Source organism: Lolium perenne, chromosome 5 (assembly GCF_019359855.2).
Source record: "Lolium perenne isolate Kyuss_39 chromosome 5, Kyuss_2.0, whole genome shotgun sequence".
NCBI lineage: Eukaryota > Viridiplantae > Streptophyta > Magnoliopsida > Poales > Poaceae > Lolium > Lolium perenne.
In genome coordinates this window covers 16307428-16334592 of record NC_067248.2, presented here as the reverse complement: position 1 = coordinate 16334592, position 27165 = coordinate 16307428, and the positions used below count along the sequence as shown (strand labels likewise).

General features: G+C 46.3%; 2 protein-coding genes and 1 long non-coding RNA gene across 6 annotated transcripts; 1 reads left to right on the top strand and 2 right to left on the bottom strand.

Annotated features, from left to right (window-relative positions):
- The first annotated feature begins 6017 nt into the window (after nt 1–6017).
- On the top strand, nt 6018–16898 carry LOC127298892 (B3 domain-containing protein LOC_Os12g40080). 4 transcript variants are annotated; one of them, XM_071819746.1, is made up of 11 exons: nt 6018–6789; nt 12296–12661; nt 12911–13028; nt 13547–13663; nt 13914–14129; nt 14235–14708; nt 14808–15222; nt 15295–15503; nt 15608–15869; nt 16063–16286; nt 16424–16898. In XM_071819746.1, the coding sequence occupies exons 5-11, from the start codon at nt 13962–13964 to the stop codon at nt 16706–16708; spliced, it is 2037 nt and encodes a 678-aa protein (XP_071675847.1). In that variant the 5' UTR covers nt 6018–6789; nt 12296–12661; nt 12911–13028; nt 13547–13663; nt 13914–13961; the 3' UTR covers nt 16709–16898. The 4 variants fall into 4 exon arrangements, with proteins under 4 accessions (XP_071675847.1, XP_071675846.1, XP_071675845.1 ...); XM_071819745.1 differs by lacking the exon at nt 6018–6789 and adding an exon at nt 12042–12098; XM_071819744.1 differs by lacking the exon at nt 6018–6789 and having other exon boundaries at nt 12045–12439; nt 12532–12661.
- LOC127298895 (uncharacterized) lies at nt 9967–12016 on the bottom strand. Its single transcript, XM_051328763.2, has 2 exons — nt 10478–12016; nt 9967–10151 (listed from the first exon to the last, which is right to left on the bottom strand). The coding sequence occupies exons 1-2, from the start codon at nt 11646–11648 to the stop codon at nt 10108–10110; spliced, it is 1215 nt and encodes a 404-aa protein (XP_051184723.1). The 5' UTR covers nt 11649–12016; the 3' UTR covers nt 9967–10107.
- A 5104-nt stretch (nt 16899–22002) lies between the features above and the next one.
- LOC139831218 (uncharacterized) lies at nt 22003–23460 on the bottom strand. The gene is made up of 2 exons (XR_011745891.1): nt 23197–23460; nt 22003–22302 (listed from the first exon to the last, which is right to left on the bottom strand). It is a non-coding gene; the product is annotated as an uncharacterized lncRNA (long non-coding RNA).
- Nucleotides 23461–27165: the final 3705 nt, after the last annotated feature.

Below are 27165 nucleotides of genomic sequence, written 5' to 3'. Positions count from 1 at the left end.
CATACGTGCATACACAGCGTGCCTATAGTCAAATATGTATCTGCAGCACCATATGCGAGCATGCTGCATGCATGGATCTTCGATAGAAGGCTATCTTATATCCGTTAGAGTTCCCTTAAGTACCTATGTTGCAACGACCATAGATGTCCTCTAGACTATGTATGTATAAGTTAGTTTTGGTAGACTAGTGAGAAACTCTAATTCTGTTCTGGAAATTGTGGCCACAATCACTCGATTATGTGTTTGTCTGATGATAATTGTAGCTCTTCGCTCGCTCTCTCCACTTCACTCCATGCCGGGGTCATGGTCAGCTGTCACCTTCCTTCAAAGGCGTGCCATCCACATCGAGGCAAGCGACAGCGGCGCTGACGCACCAAAACCGAAGGGCCACTATCCTGACAAATTCTATTCTAAATTGAACAACATGATTCGATCCAGGTGAAGTTAGTAACAAGCTTAATTTGTTTTGTGCTTTGGAGTGCTCGATACTTTGTACATTTTGCAACTGAAACTATGGTGTGAACTTTCCTGTGTGTCACGATTTGCTACAGATGCTCAGCTGCACCTACACTCCCCATTAGATGTGTATTCTTCAGCACGCCATGGATGTTGTTTTTCCTCCCTATCTCGTGAACTTGTTAAAAAAACAAAATTACAACCTGACAAAATCAAGATATTAGTGTAGTGTTCATTTTTGTTCAGCAACGATGAAATCAAGATTTATCATTTTTTCTGAATCCAAAATACAACATATTTCTTTCTAAAAAAATCACATTAGTAGATTTCAATATTAACTACATCCTGGTATATATTTCAATTCTTTAAAAAAGTTTAAATTCAATGAAACTGGACGCCTGGGCCAGGCTAATGACTCTGCCTGGGTTGGCTTGTTCTGTTTTCTATTTTGTTTTTGCAATGGGCCAGGCTAATCACCAGTTCAGGCCTGCCAGGCCAGGCAAGAATTTTCTTTCCCAGGACACCAACAAAACAATTATGCTCAAAAAAAAAAAAAAAAACCAACCAAACAATTGCCATGCAGATTCCAGGGAGGATCCGGGCAGCGTGAAACATGGGAGCTCCTATCGCCCGCTTTAAGCGGGAGCGACCATCCAGCCCGCCTGAAGCAGCTAGTCTATGGGCCTCCCGTTAGCGGCCCAACAAAAGGTACTCTCTATTTTTTCGTTTGTCTTTTTTTTCTGTTTCCTATTTTTTTTGTTTGTGAACCATTTTAAATCTTTACTTTTTAAATTATTTTTAGAAAGTAAACATTTTAAAACTGAACATTTTTTACAACTAAATAAATTAGAAAAGTGAACATTTATTAAAACTGAACTTTTTCAAAATCTAAACAAATTTCAGATTTGAACAAATTTCAAATTTGAACAAATTCTAAATTTAAACAAATTTTGAATTTGAACAATTTTATAGTATGAACATTTTTTTAAATCAGAAAAAAAACAAATCTGAACAAATTTAGAAATCAGCAAAACCAGCAAAAATCAAAAAGAAAAAAAATCCAGAACCGAAAAACACGGGAAAGCTAAAAAAACCGGAAACCGAACAGGGTAGGCGTTAATGGGCCGGCCCACCCGTCCGTCGCTTCAGGCGGGAGCGAATCGCTCCCGCTCTGAGCGGGGAATAGGGGAGCGCCTATTGCCCGCCTTAAGCGGAGCGGAAGGTTGCCTCCGCTTAGGCCGACGCGATTGAAAAGCATGTATGGGCTCGGCCCGTGTAAGACTTTCCTTTTCTTTTTCGTTCAATTCAGATTTTAAAATCTGAACAAAATTTTTAACGGAACAAAATTCAAAATCAAACAAATAAAAAATCAAAAAAAATAAAAAATAAAGAATTTATGTCGAACAAAAATTATAAGTGAACAAAATTTATATCTGAACAAAATTCATATTTGAACAAATTTTGAATTTGAACAAATTTCAAATACGAACAAAATTCAAATTCGAACGAATTTCAAATATAAATATTTTTTAAATCAGAACAAAAAATAAATCTGAACAAATTTCGGAACCAGTAAAACCAACACAACAAAAAAACCATAAGAAACAATCCAAAACCGAAAAAACCTGAGAAACCCTGAAAAAACGAAAAAATAAAGGGAAACCCGTACGTCTAAGAGCTAAATGGGCCGGCCCACCCCATTCGCCGCTTGAGCGGGAGCGATTCGGTGAAACATCGTGGACGCAAACCAAACATGCTCCTGGTGCTTGATGAGAATCGATCGTGATCAAGGACTAGTTTAACTTTCTATTGTACTCTCACAAATGTACATCCAATGATTATTGTAATTTATAAATCTGATGACTCATCTTTGTAGACAGTTCATCACGTAACATTATATAATACGGGTGAGAGTGAGTAGGTTTCAGATAGTTGTAATTTCGTGATCCGTATTGTAAGTTTAGATATAAATTAATAAATGCAATTAAAATTTAATTTTTTTGTGCAAAAAATTAAAATACTATTTCTATCTATAAATAGATGTCTTAAATTTGTCTATATTTAGATGTATCTATATAGTAAATAGTGTCTACATACATCTAAAATTTGACAAATATAAAACATCTATTTATGGACGGATGGAGAGTATGAAAACTGAGATCACATCCGTGCGATAAAAATGCAGTCATATCTTTCGACGTGAGACTCTTCCATTTCCCAGTCCACCTCCCTAAGAGCATCTCCAGCCGCGTCTCCCAAACCGTCCCCCAAACCGCGTCGGATTGAGCGTTTGGGGGACGTGTTTTGTCCGTGCCGCCTTTGGGGGACGTCGCTCTCCAGCCGCGTCCCCCAAACGCCGCCCCTAAACATTTAAAATACTTCTTTTTAACACAGAACCATTTATCAAATATAGCATATGAATAAAAATGTTTGCGAGGATTGTTTTCAAATTAAATTACAACAAACAATAAAACAAGTAAACAAATATAACAAATAGGGGTAGATGCTACATCAAGGTGCCACGGTATTTCCTTTGATCCTCCACAAATGCTCAACGAGATCAGCTTGAAGTTGCTCATGCACATTGCTGTCACGGATCTCTGCGTGCATGGCGAGAAAATCAGCAAAATCTGCAGGCAACTCACGATCAACCTCCGCAAGAGGGCCTTCACACTCATAGGGACCAACATGTGACCTAGCATGATTCTTGCGGTCATCCTCGATGATCATGTTGTGCATGATCACACAAGCCTGCATCACCTCCCACATTTGGTCGTGAGACCAGCTTAGAGCAGGGTACCGGACAATGGCAAATTGTGCTTGAAGCACACCAAATGCCCGCTCGACATCCTTCCTGCAAGCCTCCTGTCGCGTAGCAAAGTGAGAATTCTTCAGACCTGATGGATTCGAGATTGTTTTGACAAAAGTGGCCCATTTTGGATATATACCATCGGCTAGATAATAGCCTTTGGTATATTCGTGGCCATTGATCTCATAGTTGCATGGTGGAGCATGCCCTTCCACTAGTCTGCTGAACACCGGAGACTGCTGCAACACGTTGATGTCATTGTGTGATCCCGCCATGCCAAAGAAAGAATGCCAAATCCACAGGTCATAATCTGCCACAGCTTCAAGCACCACACTGCAATATCCATGACGGCCTTTGTATATACCTTGCCAAGCAAACGGGCAGTTCTTCCATGCCCAATGCATGCAATCGATGCTTCCAAGCATTCCAGGAAATCCTCTGGCAGCATTTTGTGCCATGATCCTTGTAGTCTCTTCCTCAGTTGGTCCTCTCAAATAGTATTTGCCAAATTTTCCCACCACAGCTCGGCAAAACTTGTACATGCACTCAATGGCAGTAGACTCACTCATGCGAAGGTAGTCGTCCTGTGTATCGGTAGGTGCTCCGTATGCAAGCATCCTCATGGCGGCGGTGTACTTCTGAATCGACGAGAACCCGACAACGCCTACAGCGTCGAGCTTGAGCTTGAAGTAGGGGTCGAACTCTCGAACGCCGTGGAGGATATTCATGAACAGCCCCTTGCTCATCCTGTACCGGCACCGAAAATTGTCGGCATGTGTTGCCTCGTCGGCGAAGTAGTCGTTGTGCAGCATGGCATGCCCCTCCATCCTCTGCCGGGGCTTCGACTTCCTTCTTCTCGGCCTTGATCCTCCGCGGCGCAGCCTCTTCCTCTTCTCCGCCTCAGCGTCAAGCATGTCCTGGAGGGACACGATGATCAGCAAATGCTCCCGCAGGTCGTCGTCGAAGGCTTGGTCGTCCTCCAGCAGCAGGGCAACCATCTCATCGTCGCTGTCCATGGCTAAAGCAAAATCAATGGTTCAAATTGCGCCGAGGCAGACGACGCAACAAACATCGGCCAATCGCGCCTATCTGGCAAGTCGTCGAGCACCTTCTGTGCGCGGAGGTGGGGCGGATTTGACGGCGCGTTCTGGGACGCGCTGGCGACGCGGCGGCGGCGGCACGACCGGCGGGAGCCCCAGCCGCGACAACTGTGCCGACTCTCAGCAGAGATCAGACGCCCAAATGGCCGGGAAATCCAGCGGCGGCGGTGGGGTGGGAGGCGCGGGAAGGAAGGAGCGACGAGAAAAGAGGCGCGAACCAACGGTTTATGCAAATAGTCGCCGACATGTGGGAGCCCGCCTCGCTTTTCGTTGTGTCCGGCGTCCCCGGTGCGTCCCCTGTGGGACGGGGACGGGCTCGGAGCGCCGGACAACGTATCGGGCCGCGCAGGACAAAAATGGGCTTTGGGGGACGCGGCTGGAACGCTTTTTTTGTCCGGCGTGCCCCAAATTCCTTTGGGGGACGCTTTGGGGGACACGGCTGGAGATGCTCTAAGAGCATCCCCACTCGTCTCCCCGACTAGGCCCCCGAGCGACGTTTTTCCAATCCGGACGGCGTTATTCGGCCCAGTCGCGCCCTCGGTTCCTCGATTTCGTCCGGATTTGGGCTTTCATCCATCCGGCGAGCCCACGCCAACCCCGGCCCCCCGGGGAGCGGTCGGGGACTCCGAACGAAACGAAAGCGCGCGAAACGTCGAGGAAACTCTCCCGCGCTTTCGTTTCGTCTTCGCCGCAGAGGTGGCCCCGACCGGTCAGCGACACGCGCATCGTCTTCCGCACACGCATCGTCTTCCGCGCGCCGGTCAGCTCACCGCGGACGCGTCACATTCCACGCGGCATTAATCGCCGGCACCAGCCGCGCCTATATAAGCCGCTCCGCTCGCCGCGACGCGTATCCCTGCTCCACTCTCCCTCCGCTCTCCCGATCCATGGCGTTCAACGACGAAGACGGCGCACCCAACAACGGCTTCCCCCGCCGGTCGCTCCACGCGTGGGAGGGGCACCTCCTCCATCAGGTGGGGTACCCCTGCCCGCCGGACACGAGGCTTCCCGGTGGCGGGTGGCGGCTAAGTGCTGGCGGCGTACCAATCCCGCCGCCGCCCCAGGGCCACGCCCTCGTCGTCGCCATCGAGGAGGCTCGGATGGCGATGACGGAGGAAGAGCGCGCCGACCCGCGCCACCACCCCGAGAACTACATGAGGTGGAATTCCTTCTTCCTCCGGCGGTGGGAGCGGGAGCTGGCGTCTTACGACGGCCCGCCGCCTCTGCCTCCGCGCAACAACGCCGCGGGTCGCCGACGTTGGTGGAGCGCGCCGAATAGGACGCTGGCGAACGTCCTCGAGCACATCGAGGGCGGCAACTCCCCGGTGCTCACGATGCCCCCTGACGATGCCGAATAGCGCCGTGTTTTAAAATTTAAAGTTGTATTCCCCTAGTCGAATTCGAAATATAGTCGAATTCGGCCTCTATGTATGAACTTCGCTCTCTATATAGTAAATATCATTAAATTTAGTCTAAATTCGACCGTTTTAAGCCGTAGTTTGTCAAGTTTCCGTTTTTCAAATTTAGATAGCCGTCTTCGACTGAGAACGCGGCTGAGAAACTACTCCTCCCCACGCCAAATTTACATCCAATCCGGACGTAAATTTCCCCGGATTTCGGCGTGGGAGGGCAAGATGACCCACGAGGCAAATCAAACGCCACCCCGAACACTTCCCAACCGTGACACACAACTCTCCAAATATCTGGCGCAGGTGACCATGGTCCGTGGCGCGGCCCGCCGGCCGTTTACCGTTTACCGGCGCCGGCGCGGCCGAGGGACAGGCCGGCTATCAGCTTCCACGCGGTCGTCCTCATCAGATGCGGCGGGTGTCACGGCGCTGGGTTATCCGAGGCAGAGCCGGAGATGCGGCAGGAGGGGTAGGCCGCAGATCTATGGAACAAAAAGAAAATCCCTGAACGAATCTTGCTGATTACACTAGGATTGCTATGCCCTGTCACTCATGCCCTATGCCCCCTGTTCCGTTCACTCCATTTGGCATAGAGCGAGCGTTTTCATTTCTCCATTCGATTCCAAATAGTACGGTGGGATTCGATCCAGGTTAAGTGAGTATCAAAGCTCAATTTATTCTTTATATTTGGTATTGTTGAATGATTCACATTTTGGGCTCCTCACTCTAATGTTGATACCTTAACACTGAGGCTACACTGTAGAATTAATTTCCAGTATCATCATGTTTTGGTATCTCCTTTGCTACACTGAAGCTACACTGCGGCACAACTGCACTGCAGCAGAAGATACTGGCTGGGTATTGATGTGTTTCCTTTTCTCCGTGGGCTTGCTAAAAGAAGTGAAACGGTCTACCATATGTCAGTAGATTCCTTCTGCCCAGATTCCAAAAGCTCCCAGTTGTAATGATGTGATTCTTTCATCTACTCCCTACATCTATCTGAGTAACTTTTCAGGTGAGATTCTTTGGTTCAACAAAGAGGTGCCAATATTTTAACCGTTAATAAGACTCACAAGTAGCAACTGCGGGTCCTCGACAAGAACAAAATCTTCTATCGGGTTCCCCATATATTATATCTGCAACCTTTGCATTGCACCTGTGGGTAATTTGTGGACAGAGGTGAGGGCCTAACCTGAGGTAGGAGGCTGCAGGGAGGAACTCTCTCTTCTTAGGGTTACAGAGATAGAAGCACCTTATATAGGTCAGGACTGGGCTGGGCCAAATGGGCCACAACAGAGAACAAGAAGACAGCCCAACAGATACACCAACAGTTGTCTAACACTCCCCCTCAAGATGGGTGATAAATGTCAATCATCCCCATCTTGGCACAGGCAAGATTACACTCCTTTGAGCCCAGTCCCTTTGTTAAACAGTCTGCCACTTGTTGTCCTGATCTCACATAAGCCAATGAGATAATCCCTGCATCAATCTTTTCTTTAATAAAGAATCTGTCTATCTCCACATGTTTAGTTCGCTCATGCTGGACAGGGTTATTTGCTATGTTTATGGCAGACATATTATCACACCACACTTTCAAGTTTCCTTGCCTTAAAATTTTCAGCTCTCTTAGAAGGTTTCGTACCCACAACATTTCACCCAGGCCCTGTGACATAGCTCTGTACTCAGCTTCGGCTGTTGATTTCGAGACAACAGATTGTTTCTTACTTCTCCATGACACCAAATTTCCTCCAACAAAAACACAATACCCTGAGGTGGATCTTCGATCATCTAAGCAGCTAGCCCAATCCGCATCACAATATCCATCTACATTTAGGTGTCCATTACTTTTAAACAACACTCCTTTTCCCGGAGTGCCCTTCAAATATCTCAAGATTCTTTGAGCTGCTTCCAGGTGTCCATCCCTCGGATCATGCATATAGCGACTCACTACACTTACTGCAAATGATATATCTGGTCTCGTGTGGCATAAGTATATTAGTCTCCCAACAAGTCTTTGATATTTCTCCTTGTTTATGGGTTCTCCAGACTCTGCTGTGATTTTAGTGTTCTGGTCAATAGGTGTTGAAGCCACTCGGCACCCCAGCATGCTCATATCATCTAAGAGATCCAATGTATACTTTCTTTGAGATAGTGATATCCCTTTTGACGATCTTGCAACTTCTATTCCAAGGAAGTATCTAAGTTTTCCCAAATCTTTCACCTCAAAGGCCTGACTCAAGCATCCTTTCAGTTTCGCGATTTCCACAACATCATCTCCCGTGATGATAATATCATCAACATACACAGCAAGGATAGTGATTTTCTGCTCCGAATGTCTGTAAAATAAGGTATGGTCTCCATTGCATTGACCATAACCCATGCCACACACAACTTGTCTGAACCTGTCAAACCAGGCCCGTGGAGATTGTTTGAGGCCATATAGAGATTTCTTCAGTCTACATACCTTCCCTTTAGTTTCAGGTCTGACAAATCCTGGTGGCATCTCCATATACACCTCCTCTTGAAGATCACCATGCAGAAATGCATTTTTGACATCAAGTTGATGCAAGGGCCATCCGAAATTTGCTGCACAAGAGATCAAAATTCTGACAGTGCTCATTTTTGCCACTGGTGCAAATGTCTCATCATAGTCAATGCCATAAGTCTGACTATATCCTCTTGCCACAAGTCTTGCCTTATATCTCTCCACTTTTCCTTCTGCATTTTGTTTTACAGAATAGATCCACTTACAGCCTACTGTATTCTTTCCTTTAGGGAGATCTGTTAACTCCCATGTTTTATTTTTCTTCAAGGCCTCTAACTCTTCCATCATAGCATTGCACCATCTCGGGTCCAACCTGGCTGCCTTCCAATCCTTAGGAACAGATACAGTTTGCAGTGAAGCAACAAAAGCCCGAAAAGTGGGTGACAATGCCTCGTAAGAAATATAATTTCCTATGTCATAGTTATCATAACGCAGTCGCTTTGGGGGCCCAACATTTCTTATCCCTTTCCTTATTGCAATTGGCAAGTCTAGGCTATTATTGGACTCAGTCTGAGATTGATTCTCCTCTGCAGAATCTACACTTGTACTTCCTTGATTTTCTGGTCCAATGGGTTGCTCCCCCTGCCCCTGGTCTTGTTGCTCCTCCGGTGCATCTACTTGTTCCCTTTGTACTTGTCTTCTAGAGTACACAAGTGGATTCTGCAGCCATCTTTGTGGTGGTACAGGTCTAGGTGGTGTAGGTGTACCAGGAATTGCAGGAATCTCCGCAACAATAGGAAATTGTTGATGTTGTTGTTGGTCACCATCTTGCTGTTCTTGATCAGCACCTTGCTGTTGCTCCCCCTCTTGAGCATCACCAAGATGGTCAAGCCCCTGGAACAAGCCACTAAGATCACTCTCACCGTCATAAAATGGTTCTGACTCGCGAAACGTAACATCCATGCTTACAAATGTCCTCCTGTCAGTGGGACTCCAACACTTGTAACCCTTCTGTCTGGAGGAATAGCCAATAAAGATACATTTGATAGCCCGATGATCTAGCTTGCCAACTGATGGCCTGTGATCCCTTACAAAACATGTACAGCCAAAGAGTTTGGGTGGTACAACAAAGTCATTGTTATTTAGAAGGAGTTGGCAAGGAGACTGCATACCTAGAATCTTTGAAGGCATTCTGTTGATCAAATATGTAGCAGTCATAACTGCCTCACTCCATAAGAATTTTGGAACATTCATGGTAAACATAAGAGATCGAGCCACTTCAAGAATGTGCCTATTCTTCCGCTCAGCAACTCCATTCTGGGGAGGAGTGTCAGGACATGAAGTCTGGTGCAGTATACCTTGCGAAGATAAGAAAGCAGCAAAAGATTTGTTGATATATTCAGTACCATTAAACATTGAATTGGTTTTTCACATAGGCACAAAAACTCTGAAAACAAGTGAACACTTCATCTTTGTGACGCATAAGATAGATCCAAGTCATTCTGGAATAGCAACAATAAAAGTCACAAAGTACTTCATGCCACTTTATCGACACAACAGGACACGTCCATACATCGAGTGCACTAACACAAATGGGGATACACTTCGATCCCTCTACTAACATAAGAGGTTCTCGTATGCTTAGCATATTCGCAGGCATCACAACATAATTTGGTTTTGTCCACTCCATTCATTACATCAGGAAAAACTCGAAACATTTTATCAAACGCCATGTGACCCATTCGACAATGATGAACTAGTGCCATACTCTCCTTTCCTCCAACAATCGCAGCAAGCACAGAACTAGCATCATGCCCCATCTTGTCACGATCTATGTGCCAAAGACCTCTATGCCTGGTTGCAGTCCCAATCTTCTTGCTGCTCTCCCTTTCCTGAATTAAACACATATATCTATCAACTATTATACGGTAGTCCTGCTGATCAATCAAGGCACTTAGAGATAGCAGATTTACTGGAAAAGCAGGAACATGTAGAACTGATGACAATTTTATGTTGGGTGTACATTGCACCGACCCCTCCCCTTTTATAGATTGTGCTGTGCCATCTGCTGTTTGGATAGTGCCTCTATGTGTGGGAGGATACTGAGTATAAGAGTCAAACTCACTAATATTTCCAGTAACATGTTTGGATGCTCCAGAATCAAGAATCCAATCTGAATTAGCATTATGAGTGGCTATAGAAACTCTATCAATATTACCTTCATCTTTGTAGACATAGTGAGCAAAGTTCCCAAAGGTTGCTTCATTTTGTCCTTCTTCCTTTGATTGTCCCTGAGAGGTACTGGTAGTTGACTCTGAAGCTGCTGCCATATGTGCCTTGGGTGATATAGCGTGCTGCTGTCCTCCACCCCTGCCATACTGATATCCATATGGCTGTCCACTACCTCTGCCATAGTGCTGTCCACCACCTCTTCCATGGTGCTGTCCATATGGCTGTCCACTACCTCTGCCATCACCTCTTCCTCTGTAGCTTCCTCTGCCATGTGTGTATCCTCCTCTCCCCCTACTGGATGTAGCAAAGGAGGTACACTGATGCTTCAAGTGTCCCTTCTGCCCACAAGTATAGCAGTCTCTCATCTCTTGTCTCTCATTAGTGTAGAAGGTTGGATGAGGGACAGAATCGCTTCCCTTTGTCATATTCAGACGCACTTCCTCTCTGGACATAGCTGCAATGGCTTCTTTGAGAGAAGGGGTAGTGGTTTGATGCAGTAAAGCAGCCCTTCTCCCCTCAAAATCTTGATTAAGACCCTTCAAGAACTTCATGACTCGCCGACGTTCAATCCAGCTTGCAGCAGCACTCACACATTCCCCATGGGCAAGTTCCAGAGGATCAACATGATCTAAATCTCCCCAAAGATGCTGCAACTCAGCCACATATGCCATCACAGTTTTGTTTCCTTGTTGCAAGTCATGCACTTTATCCTCAATCTCAGCAATCAACATAATGTTCCCCTTTCCAGAATAAAGATTTGATAGGGTGTCCCATACCTCTGAAGCTTTTGTGAGTGCCTCTACAGAAGCAGCAATGTTAGGAACCAAAGAGTTAAGCAACCATGCCACAATCAGAGAATTTATGGCATTCCACTGTTTCCATTCCGTACTGGTCTTGTCTGCTGGTTCTGCAGCTTCACCACTCACACGTTCATCCAGCCCTTTCGAGTTCAAAATCAACAGCGCCCTCCTTGACCACCGGAGATAGTTGGCCACTCCTTCCAACTTGATTTCATTCGCCGGCAGCTCAAGTTTCTGACCGATGATGGTATGGGGAACGATTGCTCCCCCTCCAGCAGATCCTCCTCCATCTCCTTTGGTAGTGATAAGTTCTGCCAGCTTCTCCAGAGCCTTGGCCAAATCCCTGTTGTCCCCCATGCTTGACACCAAACTAACCTCTCAGAACCACCAAAGGACTTACCCGCAGGATGCCTCTTCGTCTCCTTACTTGTCACTGCCTTCCCCTCCTTGCCGCCGCAGCAGCCTGCTCCCTTCCTCTTCCTCTTCCTCCTAGCTGCCACAGCAGACTAGGCTTCCAGATCGGCAGTCCTTCCCGTCGTTGCCCTCACTGCCCCTTGCTCTGATACCATGTGGACAGAGGTGAGGGCCTAACCTGAGGTAGGAGGCTGCAGGGAGGAACTCTCTCTTCTTAGGGTTACAGAGATAGAAGCACCTTATATAGGTCAGGACTGGGCTGGGCCAAATGGGCCACAACAGAGAACAAGAAGACAGCCCAACAGATACACCAACAGTTGTCTAACATAATTCAACCAGTGTTCACAACATCTCTCTGGATTCGTCTCAAATGACATGCTTGCAAATATATAGGTGATCTCCTCTTTTAGTCTCCATAGTTGTTCTTGCTATTATGATGTCACCTACACCACAAGGTACTGACAAAATCTCTAACAACACTCACTAGATATGACTTTAGACTTACTTAAAAAAAGAAAATGATACTAGCACATGCCAGTATAATTGCATGTAACATCTTATCCTGATCTCTCTTCTCGTGTTTGCCGTAGAGGCTCAGCTTTATTACACCAGAACATACTGAAACAATCAGCACTCTGGGTATTGCTATGCCCCCTTGTCTCCTTGGGCTTGCTAAAAGAAGGAAAACGATTCTAGCATATGCCAGTAGATTTCCTCTGCTCAGATTCCAAAAGGTACTCAGTTGTAATCATTGATGCTTTTATGTGCATCTATCTGAATAACTTTTCAAGCGAAATTCTTATTTTAACAAATGGTATGACACTAGTACGAAGACCAGCTGGTATGGTGTGTCGTTCATGTGCATATATGTATGCCCTTCTACTCTGGGCTTGGTTGGCACTGAGGCTTCTTTCTCTGCAAAAGTATTGGCTTGTTCAAAGAGCTTCCTGGCAAAGGTAAGAGGCTTCTTTCTTTCTACTTGCTAGATCATCTTTCGATCATAAGCTTGCTACATCTTTAGATCATGTTTATGATGGCACACTGGATCCTAAAGTGCATAGTCTTGCTTTCTGTTTCTCCTGGTGAAAAGTTCTAATATTGGAAACCTCTCTTTGATTCATCTGATATCGAATTTATGCATCCATGTGAAGTTGCAAAAGATTTCTTATGCTGATAATAACACATTCAGCATCTTCCTATTTTAGACTACTGGAAGGAGCAGTGAGGCTGTGCCTTTTGCTCTGGGCTTGGGGCTTGGGCATCATTGGAACTGAGTCTGCTTCTCTGCAGAAGTGTTGACCTGTTTAAAGCTTCTTGCCAAAGGTGAGAGGCTTCTTGTCTTTCTACTTGCTGCATCCTTAGATCGTAAACCTTCTACATAAATTTTTAGATCATGTTTATGAAGGCACTCCGGATACTAAAGTTTGTAGCTTACTTTCTGTTTGTCCTGACAAAAAATGGCTCTAGTATTGGGAACCTTTCTTTGATTTAGCTGCAACCAAATTTTGCTGGATCTAGTATCCTGTGTGCCATCATGTTAGTACCACCTCTCCGAAATGTAAGCCTTTTTAGATAACTAATTTAGCTTTCTAAAAAGTCTTACATTTCGGAATGGAGGTAATACATCTTTTGATCATAAACTTGCTACATCTTTAGATCATGTTTCTGATGGCACACAAGATCCTGAAGTCAATAGCTTGCTTTCTGTTTGTCCTGGGAAAAAGTTCTAGTATTGGAAACCTTTCTTTTATTCATCTAGCATCAAACATATATACGTTCATGTGTAGTTGGAACAAATTTCTACTGCTCGCAATAACTCATTCAACATCTTCCTATTTTAGAATACAGGAAGGAGCAGTGAGGCTGCCTTTTGCTCTGGCCTTGGGGCTTGGGCATCATTGGCACTGAGGCTGCTTCTCTGCAGAAGTACTGGCTTGTTCAAAGAGCTTCTTGCACAGGTAAGAGACTTCTTGTCTTCCTATTTGCTGCATCCTTGGATCATAGACGTGCTACATACATCTTTAGATCATGTTTATGAGGGAAAACTGGATCCTTAATTGCATAGCTTGCTTTCTGTTTGTTCTGGAAAAAAAATCTAGTAATTGAAACATTTCTTTGATTCATCTTGCATCGGATATATGCATCCATGTGAATTTGGAACATATTTCAACTTCTGATAATAATACATTCAACATCTTCCTATTTTAGACTGCTAGAAGGAGCACTCTGGTATTTCGTTCCTATTTTTGATTTGTCATGGCGCTGGATCAAGATCATGATCAAGATCATAGGACTGATCACAACATCAGCAGCAACTCCTGTCAGAGATGTGAGGGCTGCGATGCACATTACTATTGGTGTCATCTGGATAATACCCAGAAGTTTTTCTTCAAGATCATGGTTGGCGATTTCCAAGAAAAAATGGCAAGTCATGGTGCATTGGTACCTTTTCTTGCTTTCAGATGGAATTTCGTCTTTGTCAGAATGATAATTTTGGTTCTTACCATTTTTTGTGTTTTATTCGTGCAGATCATACCAGATAAGTTTGTGAAAAATTTTAAAGGTCAGATTTCTAAAGTTATCAAGCTAGAAGCTCCTGACGGGAACAAATATGATGTTCAGGCTACCAGGGATCTGAACAAGATAGTACTTGGATCTGGATGGGCAACATTTGCCACCTTTTACGAATTAAAAGAGGGTTGTGTGCTTGTGTTCAGGTACATTGGGGATTCTCACTTCCGGGTTCTTATATTTGATTATCCAAGTTGCTGCGAGAAAGAGGTTTTCCATGTTGTCATCAATTACGGCTCTAATGCTCAAGAAAAAGACATTCGTTTTGATCAATCACTAGTGAGCAAAACACGATGCCGGAATGATGGATCAGGCAAAGATGAATCCCATCAAAGGTGTGGCCACTGCGACGTTCATTTCTATTGGCATCACATGGATGATAGGGAGAAGCATTTCGTGAGGCTCATGATTGGCAATTTCCGGCGACAAATGGTAAGACATTTGATGATCACTGCCCTTCCTGCCATCTACATGAAACTTCTTGGTCAAAGATATATATCTTGTTGAAAGCTTTGTTGTTTGTTCCTGCAGAGCATACCAGAGAAATTTGTGAAAAACTTCAGAGGTCAGATCTCTGAAGTTATCAAGCTAGAAGCTCCCGATGGAAACATATATGACATTCAGGTTACCAAGGGTCTGAACAAGATAGTCCTTGGATCTGGATGGGCAGCATTTTCCAATGCTTATGAACTAAAGGAGCATGACGTCTTGGTGTTCAGATATATTGGGGACTCACACTTCAAAACACTAATCTTTGATCCAAGTGGCTGTGAGAAAGAATTATTCCGCGTTGTCATGAAGCGCGCTCCTAATGTACAAGAAATAGGGATTTCTGACGATCAGTCATTCCCTGAGGAAACAATGCCTCGAGAAAAACTAGCACATGATGACTATTGTAGGAATACTAACAAGATGACTTCAATGGACTCGCCTTCACCAAGATCAGGTGAAGCTTCGAAGGTGCATTCATATTTCACTGTAATTTCTCCCTTCTGTCTTAATGATCGGTGTTGCACAGATGAACATGTCACGTCTCCAGAAGACTCTCAGGAAACCATGAATTCAGGTAGCCTTCAGGAAATCACTAAGCCTCACTATGTCCTAGCGACGGGGTGCAATCTTACTGCAATGCAGAAGACAGAAGTTGACGCCCTTGTGAAGAAAATTAGGCCCGTAATTCCATTTTACATCACCACCATGAACAAGACAAGTCTGTCTGGATCTCTGGTACATGTGCAGTACCTTTTGCATGACTAGTCCTGCAAATTTTGTTATCAATGTTCAGGACTGAGACTAGTTTATAATTTGTTAGAATTTATTCATCTTACCAGGCCTTCTGCAAGGATTACGCTGTCACTTACCTTCCACATGAAGATCAGTTCATCACACTCTGCCATCCTCAGAAAAGCAGCATATGGGTAGACAATTTGAAGGTTATCACTGGTGGTGCAAGCATGCTTTCTGCTGGCTGGCTGTGCTTCGTTCACCATAACGAGTTGCGGGAAAGTGATATATGTGTATTCGAAGTATCGAAAAGCGATGGTGAAGTGACCATGGTTGTTCATTCTCTTGAAGGAGGCCATTGCCTACCAGGTCAGTATGAGACAAGTTCATCCAGACACATAATGTAAAAATTTAATGCTTAGGATTGTCAACTGAGAAATAGACACTGTTTTTCTATGTAGTCAACTAATACATGATCCTGAAACAGTATGAAAGAAAGTGAGTTAGTGTGTCTGTACCTGATCATTTTGGAGTGCACGGTTATATTTTATTTTTCTTACAGGGAAAAAGCCTGTATCTCAAAGTTTTATAGTTAAGGGTGAGGTGACCGAAGAAGAGGAAAGAGATGATGAACACACTGAGTCAGACTACTACTACTCAAGGTTTGCAAATTACCTGACTGACAAGGAGAAAGAGGATGTATTTAGGTCGGCATCAGTCCAACTAGGCAACCATGTATACGTTGCCGTCATGCAGAAGACTCATGTTAGCGGCAGGAACTTCCTGGTCGGTTCATTTGTTCCGCTAATCACAGTGTCCAAGACTTGGACGGTTCATAGAACAATATTTGACACACTTTCTGAACTGTGTGTGACAAAGCTTTCTATAGTAATAGTGACTAGTGCTCTGTTGTATATGCGCAGATCGTCCCTAGCAAGTTTGCCGCTAAGCATCTCGCGGAGAGGTCACACGACATCCTGCTCCTCAGACCCAACAGGAAAGGGTGGTGCGTCAAGTACTACTACCAGGAAAGGTCTACCCGGGGGTGGGGGGGTTTCACCTGCACGCGCTGGAACAAGTTCATCCGTGACAACAAGCTTCGCAAGGGCGACGTTTGTGTCTTCGAGCTGTTGAAAGGCATGAGCAAGGTGACAATGATGGTCCATGTTTCCAGGAAGGTCGATGGTAGGTTCGTTCTAGTGGGCTAAGTTCCAGTCTACGTATACTCACCTCTGTTGTCTAGTTTGTTGACCAACTGGTGTGATGTGTAGTTCATGGTATCTGTAGCCTGAATAATGAGTGTTGGTGCCACTGGAAGCTAGCTTCGGCACGATGCAGGTGCATTTTGTAACAGTACTAAAGCTAAGTTCTTGCCATGTAAAAACCTGGTGTTGTTGAGCTGTAGCGTTTGAATGTCCATTCCCGATTCCTCAACCATGATCTCCTCTGCCAGGGATCACCACAATCTGAATATTGGATCTTTCAACCAATGATCACCGGCACAGTTTTGACATGATCACCTCCACATAAACGATAACTGAGCCCTTATGAGCTTGTAGACGGTCGGCGATAAGAGTGACAGGCCCTCCGACAGACTCATGCATTCGTCGCCATCAAGCATACAACAAAATGCATCTAAAAAAAAAGCATACAACAAAATGGGGTTGCAAGTCACACTCAGCCGGAGAAAAGTGCCCACTGAAATTGTTTTTTATCCAGGATAGAAAAGTCCCCGCTATGTTTTGTAGTATATGCCTATGGTTCCACAGTTGAGGAAATAATCAGATGATAGCCCGGGAAACATTTTAGCACGGCGCTACAAATCTTTCATCCATACTCATGCTGGCACGGAAACGCCAAACTGCAAGGACGCCCATCTCCTCATATGTATCTCATTCGTGCAGTTGCTGGACCAACCCATCAAGGGTGTGGGACGGAAATGGGTCTGGACAACGATGAACCTTGACGACCACGTCATGAGTTCTGACCCGAGCTTCTGCCATAGCATAATGCATGATCGACCCGTCAAACTGTCTACAAGATAGAAGTCGTGTACTCTCTCATAAATACACACGAATATGTATTTCCGGCGCCTCTTATTCCTATGTAATAACATGTACTTATATTTGACAAAAGCTAGGATGCTTTCGGGAACATATATATAATAATGTGAAACAAAATTGGTAGGAGAAAGATGACCAGGACTCATCAATAAATCGTACACATTTGGATGACATGTGAACTGAGATATGTTGTCTCACCTTGTTTCCTTGTGACATACTATACTGACATTATCACTCCTGACCCAGATTGCCATAAAGAAAGTACTTCTATGGATTAGACTGGTACTCATTGATTATTCGTCTTCTAAGAGCACTCAACATTATCATACTTACCCATTTCAGATCTCAGTTAGTCAGTTCGGTCAGAAAAACCTCACACACTTTTCAAGAACATGTAAGTAATCGATAGGTCACCGGGTGTATGAGAACCAACCTGTGGTTGGGTGGTTAGGAGGGCAGTGGCACCCCCAGCCCACCAGAGTTCAAACCCCAGGTTGACAGGTGCTCATAGGTGTAGGGTGTGCGTGCGTGCCATAGGGGTGAGTGTATGTGCGTATATGAGAGTGTCTACGTCTGTACTATGTTTCGCAAAAAAATATCACCAGGTGTATTAGTTCTTAGACGTGAGCCACATTCATGCTACACGGACAGCGGGCATCAAACACACACGAGAAGCTACTTTTTTTAATGGTAGGAGCTACTTTTGCAATGTTCATACAGAATGCATGTCTGCATTTTTATTTATGGGGTGTTGCGTTCGCTCGGATATCGAAGGTTCCTTCTGGTACTAATAGAATGATATCATCAGTGCTCAAATTTATGGCGCCCCTATGTGGAAATCTTAACCAAGCACCATACCCATGGCCTCTTTTATTTTTCCTGAATTTCCTAGTTTTATACAAATTTTTCGATGCCACATAGTGTGTCCAAATATTTCCATCCATACCAACACCAGATCCGCAGCGCAATAATTTATCCGAAGGTTTGATCACTTTCGTGAACAGTTTTGTGTTCCTCAATTTCTATTATAAAAACTCAATATGATCAGGTAGTATTCAATCTACTCGGATAATCTCCGATGCATCTATTCTCATGTTTATATAGAAGAGAGATACATAGGGTTACGGGGAGGATTACAATGTCGGTACTTTCAGAGATAGTCGGTTCCTACAGAGTCTAGAACTCGTACTACCAAGAATAGTCGGTATCTCTAATACCCTCCCTTAATCACAACTTCGACAAGTTGAGATTATGCTTGAAATCTTCAAAAGCTCGATAAGGCAATGGTTTAGTGAATCCATCGGCAACTTGATCTTTAGAAGGAACAAACCGTATCTCCAGCTGCTTTCTGAGTACACGTTCTCGAACAAAATGAAAATCAATCTCAATGTGCTTGGCCCTTGCATGAAACACAGGATTTGCTGATAAATATGTAGCTCCCAAATTATCACACCATAAACAAGGTGTCTGTCGCTGTCTAACACCCAACTCAGCAAGCAACGACTGAACCCACATCATCTCAGCCGTTGCATTAGCCACAGACTTATACTCTGCTTCTGTGCTTGACCTGGACACCGTAGCTTGCTTCTTAGCACTCCAAGAAATCAAATTTGGGCCAAAGAACACAGCAAATCCACCAGTGGATCGACGATCATCAACACATCCTGCCCAGTCTGCGTCAGAAAAGGCACTAACAAGAGTGGAATCTGACTTCACAAATGTTAGCCCAACTGTCATGGTATGCTTGATATATCTCAAAATCCGCTTAGCAGCAGTATAATGAACATTATAGGGAGCATGCAAATACTGACAAACTTTGTTTACTGCATAGGAAATATCTGGACGCACTAAACTTCTGTATTTGGTACTATCATCTGGACCCAATGGATCTCCTTGCTGGGCAACAATCTTCTCAGAAGAAGACAACGGTGTGGGCATACCTGTACAATTTAACATACCAACACGCTCCAGAATATCATGAGCATACTTGGACTGACTGAGAACTATACCATTATCAACTTTCTGTACTTCCACACCCAGAAAGAAACTCAAATCACCAAGATCTTTTAGAGCAAACTCTTGACTCAAATCTTTCAATAGTGCATCAGTTGCAGCTTGAGAGGAACTAGCAACTATGATATCATCCACATATATAAGCATAAAGATGGTAATATTGCGCTTACGATAGATGAATAAGGAAGCATCAGATTTGGAAGCAAAGAAACCAAGAGCAAGTAACTTAGAGCTCAAACGAGAGTACCATGCTCGAGGTGCCTGTTTTAGTCCATAGAGTGCTTTGTCTAGCTTGCACAGAAAATGTGGTGTGCTTCTGTTTTCATACCCAGGAGGTTGTTTCATATATACTTCCTCTTCCAGAACGCCATGAAGAAACGCATTCTTGACATCCAACTGTCGCAAACTCCATCCTCTAGAAACAGCTAAAGCCAAAACGAGATGTACAGTTGCAATTTTGACAACATGACTGAAAGTATCTTCATAATCAATCCCATACCGCTGCTTGAAACCTTTAGCAACAAGACGAGCCTTATATCTGTCAATAGAACCATCTGACTTACGCTTGACCTTGTACACCCATCGACAGTCAATGACATTTTTACCTTCACGTGGTGGTACCAACTTCCACGTTTTATTGCGTATGAGAGCATCATATTCTTCATCCATTGCTTCCTTCCAATTTGGATCAGCAAGAGCAGACTGTAAATTAGCTGGTTCATCTGTTGCAGCCGTCAAGAGCCAACGAACTGTTCCATCTTTGTATTCACGAGGCTTGACAATCCCTCTGGACGCACGTGTATTTGGACGCTGAGAAGGCACAAGCTGAGCTACACGGGAAGGAGGAGCAGCGGATCATGAGCGACCTGCTGGTCCTGGCGAGGCAGTCACGGAACGCGACGCTCCTGGATCTCCTGCGGCATCGCTGTGTGCTGTTGAGCTTGGACTGGGCGCTGCATGCGGGAGACTGTCCGCAGAGGATCCGGACGAGGACGAAGACGCGTCCCGCCCATGTGCGCGCGGAGCACGCTGCTCGCATGTCGCTGGCGCAGAACCTGGCGCTGCAGACGGCGATCCCAAGACGTCAGAAGAGGATCCCGAGGACATCTGGGAGGATCCCGAGGCAGATCTTGTCGGAGAATCGGCCTGGAAGTCTGTGCTTCTGTTGTTTTCACCTGATTGCTGAAAAGAGTCAAACGAGCTGCTCGGAGCACTGTTTTGGCCAGAATTTTCGCCTGCTGCTCCGTCTCGACGAGCTGCACCCTGTAGATCATAAGGAACAACACTTGTAGAAGGGTTAATAGCATGAGTATTTTCCATAATAGAGTCATCAGTAGTATCGTTCCCCTGCTCAAAATTACAAAGAGAAGGATCAAGAAGAAGGATTTGTTTTCGAAGGAGAGCACCAGAATTAGGATGTAGGGATTTGAAGGGAAAAACTGTCTCATCAAAAACGACGTCTCGAGAGATGTAAATTCGTCCAGTGGACACTTCAAGGCACTTAACTCCTTCGTGTCGAGGGCTGTAGCCTAGAAAAACACATTGTTTGGAACGAAACGCAAGTTTGCGCTTGTTGTAAGGACGAAGATTTGGCCAACATGCACAACCAAAAACACGAAGAGATGAATAATTAGGATGTGTACCAGGAAGGCGATGAACAGGAGTGTCATTATTAATAACACGACTAGGGAGCATATTGATTAGATATGTGGCTGTGAGGAAAGCTTCATCCCAAAATTTAAGGGCATACCAGCATGAGCAAGAAGAGACAAACCTACTTCAACAATGTGGCGATGTTTTCTTTCAGCAGAACCATTTTGCTGATGAGCATGTGGACATGAAACATGGTGTGAAATACCCTGAGTCTGAAAGAGTGAATTGAGTTTACCATATTCTCCCCCCCCCCCCCCCAATCAGATTGGACTGCAAGAATTTTCCTATCAAATTTGTGTTCAACAAGTTTTTGGAAATTGACAAAAGCATCAAAAACATCAGACTTGTGTTTAAGCAAATAAATCCAAGTAAACTTTCTATAATCATCGATAAAGCTTACATAATAAGCATGTCGTCCAATAGAAGTAGGGGCAGGGCCCCAAACATCAGAAAAGACTAACTGAGTAGACACACTACTAGAAACAGGGTACACTACTAGGAAAAGGCTTACCGCCGGCGACCTGAAAAGGCTTACCGCCGGCACTTTCGGATTCGCCGGCGATAACCTCGCCGGTGGTAAGTGGTTACCGCCGGCACCTTTCATTTCGCCAGCGGTAACATGACGTTATCCCCGGCGCTTTCGCGTATTTGCCAGCGGTAATTTGGTACCACCGGCGCCTCCATACTCACCGGTGGTATTTTAAGTTACCCCCGGCACATAGGGGAAGGCGCCAGCGGTATGTTGAATAGGATTAAAAAAAAAGGCACAAGAATTTCCATGAGACAAGTTCTCCAAGATACTACACAAAAATTCATCGTATCCACGGTACACGTATCCAGTCCGTGATGTGTATGCTGCACAGCATGCAATATTTACACTGAAATGTGCCATAGTGATCCTTAGCCCGTGAACATCTCTGGTCAGTGTCTAATTCGGTTTTTCCAACTGTAGTCAAACCAAAATCCTCTGCTTCCATCCTCTGTACTGCGTTGCTATGCCATCTTGTACTTAGTAACCATATTAGTGGCTGACAAGCAGCCGATTCCGAGCATCACCACAGCTACGACAAAAACTGCAGATAACATATGAAATCCATGGTAAGACATACAACTAGATAGGTGTTGTGGTGCAAGGAAAAAGTGAGACACTGGTTTGCAATGTTGAGATAGCCGTGAATTCACAATTTGTTACAGACCTTGGGACATCACTTACTACAAAATAATGAAGTAAAAAGGGACACATGGTACAGACTGGAAGGATCACCAACACCTTTATGTACACCTATGGAGAGATCCTATATGAACAATTTGACACATAAAAATCTAAAAAACGACTTAATTAATTTGTTTCCACGACTGAAAAGAACGACTTAATTAATTTGTTGTATTTTGTTGGTTGGAAACAACCTATAATTTTTAAAATTGTTTCCTAAATATAAGGGATAGATCAGACTTGAAAGAGGTGCGCGGGCCTGATCCTCCTACCAGTTTGAACGGAAGTGTGCCATTCTATTCCTGAGGTGGGGAAGTAAGATGGGATCTGAGGGAGAAAAATAGGCCTCTTTCCCGTTGATCCCTCGTGCTAGATTGGAAACTAGTAATAGGCAACATCCGATCTGCTCTTAAAGGAGACCAATACACATAGACGCCATAATTTCTAAGCAAGCTAGGTAATCTGCTACCATGGGATAAACTACCAAGTTATAAGATAGATAGATGCCCAACACAACACACGAATTTCAGCAAGACTAAGGCATATGTTTCAATCGATTTCAGCATACGAAATCAAGCATAACAAAATAATCAATGATGCCCATCACCTTTACAGCACAACAAGGTAGTAAACAAAATAAAATATTGGTCCAGGAGCCTCAATAGCGGCAAACATACGCGCTGCAGTCCAAAGAAAATATGGAGTACTCCAGAGAGAGAGAGAGAGAGAGAGAGAGAGAGAGAGAAACAGAGACCTTCAGGATGACACGGTGCAGTCGAATAAGGCAAGGGCAGCAGGTCGTAGTGGACACCAGCAGCAGCAGCTCAGCGAATCACAGCTATGCCTACAACGACGCCAGCTCCAACATCACATGCTTGGGCGCAGCCGCCATCTGCCCTGCCACGTGAAACGAGACCAAATTAACTTGTTGTGCCTGATAAAAGTTTCAGCTACAAATGTACACAAGAACATAATCCTAGGTGCACAAAAGAGGCATCAAAACAGGAACATGACCTTCACGATGCTAAAGCTAGAACACTAATGGATGACATCCTCCTATCTAAAACAAAATTTTGATCATTGTTTCACATACCTAAGGTTTCGGCAAGTATTGAACATTTCAGTTCAGCGACTTCAGTGAAGTAATTGTGCAGACAAGGACAGCTCACTAACACCATAGCAACTCGATATACTTTACAAACCAGAATGTGGGATTAAAAGGTGATCACAAATCAGATTGCTTTTCTGTACTGGCAACAGTTTGGATACCAAAAAATTGACATAGACGAAGTCTGAACCAATCCCAATCACCACGCCAAGAGTGGCATGGCACACAACAATGAATGCATGGTTTCTCAAATGCTAGCATATTTGACATGATATAAAAAATCAGATTTTTTGCAAGAATACACAGGGAGGAGGAGAGGGGCCTCACCGGCAGCAGCTTGAGCTGGAGATGGTTGGCATCAGCAGCACGGAGTTGTGGCCGGCAGCAGGAACTCGGGAACGTGGTCGCCGGCAGCAGCTACGTGCTGCAGCTCGTGTAGGCAGGGGCTGCAGTCCTAGGCGCCGGCGAGCTCCACCGCGGCGCTGCCATCCATCGAGGCTGGTTCGTCGGGGAGGAACCGCGGAGGGGCTGGGGTGGAAGAGGCCGGCGGAGAAGAGGGAGGACGGGCCGCGGCCCGGGCGACAGCGGAAACCTGGCCGCCGGCGAGGAGGGCACCGGAGCAGCGGCTCGATCTGGATCGGGTAGTGCGCAACGGGTGAGGGAGAGAGGGCCTGGCTGAGGTGTTGGCCGGAGTTGAGGGGCAACACGTAGGCGGGGGACGGGCTGGCTAGGTAGATCTGGGGGAGAAGGGCGGTGGTTGGTGCAGTGCGGTGCGGTGCGGTGCTGGTGGCGGTGGGCGGCGGCGGCGGCGGTGGTGGGTTTCTGGACTTGGGTTGGGACCGGGGACCTCGGGGGAAGACTAGCGCCACGGGTGTGGTCTCCAGTAAGGAAGCTTGGGCGTCGACCGCTGGCGAATTTGCATAGGCGCCGGGGGTATATTTGGCCTAGATGGTCCATACGAGCCCACATTACCCCCGGCACCTTGGAAGGGACTGAGATCCGGTGCCTCGCTGAAAGCAAGGCACGCAGCGCCTTGAGGCGTTCAATCCGCCGCTCGTTTACATCCAACGGCTAACAGGGCACAACGACCAGAACTCACGTGATGCAGCAACAGTTAACGCCAAAAAAACATCTTCTGCTCACGAGCCCAAGGCAAACAATCGACCTGGCCCTGCAGCTTTCGTCGCCGCGGGGAAGGAAGAGAACTCGCATCAGGGCGCCGCAGGAAAAGGAGAGAGGATCCGGTCCGACTGCTCCTTCATGGTGAGCTCCGGCGACGTGACCGACGGCCTCACATGAGGAGACAGCCTCGACCGGCCGACAGCCGCCTACCACCGGCTGCTCCATCCGTCTCCTATCTGGCACCTGCTGCAATCATACGACGAGGTTGATGGCTCTGAGAAACCCGACAAAGGACGGCCGTCGGAGCTTCGGAGGGAGCAGAACAGGGCGTCAGATGGGTTCTTGATGGGCTGACGGCGGCCGTCGGGTGGGAGCGCAGGGCAGCAGGAGAGGCGGAGCAAGAAGACGAAGGTACGCGAAGGCGGAGCAAGGAGGGCGGAAGCGGAGGTAGACGACGCCGGCGGGCGGCGGCAGAGCTCTGCTCGGGAAGAGCCGTCCGCGTCGTTCGTTTGCCTTGCCCGCGCGTGAGGACAGACATGTTGACTTGTTTCTCACTGCGCTTTGCGTGCTGTCCGTTGGATGTAAACGAGCGGCGGATTGAATGCCTCAAGGCGCTGCGTGCCTTGCTTTCAGCGAGGCACCGGATCTCAGTCCCCTTGGAAGTGGGTTTGCCAGCGTTAAGGCCCGCTACCCCTGGCATTATTGGACTGAATTCGCCGGCGGTAAGGCCAGGCCGGACGGAGGTCCTACGGCCCATTATATCGCCGGCATCTTCAAATCGAACTCGACGGCGGTAACACATGTACCCCCGGCATCTTCCTTTCAACCTCGCCGGCGGTAGGGTTAGGCCACCCTGGAAGGCTTTACCGCCGGCATCTTCAAATCGAACTCGCCGGCGGTAAGGAGTGCGGCTATAAGCCTTTTTCTAGTAGTGGTAGGGAAGTTGATGGCTCTTGCCTTGCTGACAAGAATCACAAACTGACACAATGCTGGTATCTCTAACACACGGAAGCTTATGCTTACTTATTATTTGTCTAACAATAACTAAGGAGGGATGACCTAAACGACTATGCCACTGGGACTGATCAAGCTTGGCGGCGACAAAAGCATGCTTCATAGATCCTGAAGACGCCAAGGAGGAAATAAGAGGATAGAGGCCGCCAACACACCGTCCTCTATGGATGATTCTCCGGGTGACCTGATCCTTGATGAGAAAGAAGAAGGGGTGAAATTCGATAAAGACACCATTATCATATGTGAACCGATGAACGGAGAGCAAATTTTTAGAAGCGTGAGGAACATGCAAGACATTGCGAAGGTGAAAATTTCGAGTAGGGTTGCGAACTATTGAATGACCAATATGGGAAATATTTATACCTTGCCCATTGGCGGTGTTGACCCTGTCAGAGCCCTTGTATGTGTCTCGGAAGGTGAGATTGTTGAGCTCGCTTGTAATGTGATGAGTGGCACCAGAATCTTGATACCAATTTGTGTCGACACCGTAGGCGGCGTGGATTTCCTTGTCACCATATTCATCCTCCTCGGAGTAACGAGACCAGCAATCTTTCGCGGGATGGCCCTCCTTGTTGCATATTTGACAAGTGACGTCCACCCAAGGCGTAGTCCGGCGCCGTCCTCGGCCACGACCTCGCCCTCCGCCAGAGGGTCCACGGCCTCCTCCACGGCCCTGATAAAACGGACGGTCGTCACGGCGGAAGTCACGACGCTCCCCGCGGTCGCCACGGTCGGCACGATCACCGCGGTCACCGCGGTCACCGCGATTTCTAGCGTAGTTGCTGTTGCCAGAGCGGGAACGCCATTGTCGGTTAGCAGCATTGGCAGATGTCTCGAACTCGGGTGGGGCCGGACCGTTGAGCATCAGCTGCCGTTGATCATATGCGTGCAGATGTGAGAAGAGAAGACTCAGGGAGATCGGCGTAGTGGCGATGCCGAGAGCAGCCACCAGGGCGTTGTAATCAGCGCCAAGACCAGCAAGGATATAGGACACAAGCTGACGATCGGTGAGGGGGTGTCCGGCGGCAATAAGATCATCTGCAAAGCCTTGCATCTTGGCGAGGAACTCCGAAGTCGTCATCTGCAACTTTTTGGTGTTGGCAAGGGCAAAAAGGAGGTTGTTGATTTTAGCTTCGTTCTGGGCGGCGAACATCTCTTCTAGAGCGCGCCATACGCCGGCGGTGTGTTCAATCCGATGAACATGCGGCAGGATCTCACGGGAGAGAGACTGCAGGAGATAGGAGAGGACAATTTGGTCCCGAGATAGCCAGGAGGCGTAGTCCGGGTTCGGCCCCATCTTCACAGCAGTGCTTGTGGTCTTGTCAGCAGGAGCGATCTCAACCTCTGTCGGCGGAGCGGCATCGCGGCCATCAAGGAGGCCGACGAGCTGGGCGCCGCGGATCGCGGGCAAGACCTGGGAGCGCCAGATGGGATAGTTGTCTCTGGTGAGGAGCTCGCGCGGCGGAAGGCCGAGATTTA

Coding starts and splice junctions, on each gene's coding strand:
- LOC127298895 (XM_051328763.2), bottom strand. CDS start 11,648: ATGGGGGACAACAGGGATTTGGCCAAGGCTCTGGAGAAGCTGGCAGAA. Junction 10,152..10,477: donor CTATGTCTACAAAGATGAAG/GTAATATTGATA, acceptor TGTTTAATTCAG/GAAAGGGAGAGCAGCAAGAA.
- LOC127298892 (XM_071819746.1), top strand. CDS start 13,962: ATGGCGCTGGATCAAGATCATGATCAAGATCATAGGACTGATCACAAC. Junction 15,223..15,294: donor CTCGCCTTCACCAAGATCAG/GTGAAGCTTCGA, acceptor GGTGTTGCACAG/ATGAACATGTCACGTCTCCA. Junction 15,870..16,062: donor AGGAGGCCATTGCCTACCAG/GTCAGTATGAGA, acceptor TTTTTCTTACAG/GGAAAAAGCCTGTATCTCAA.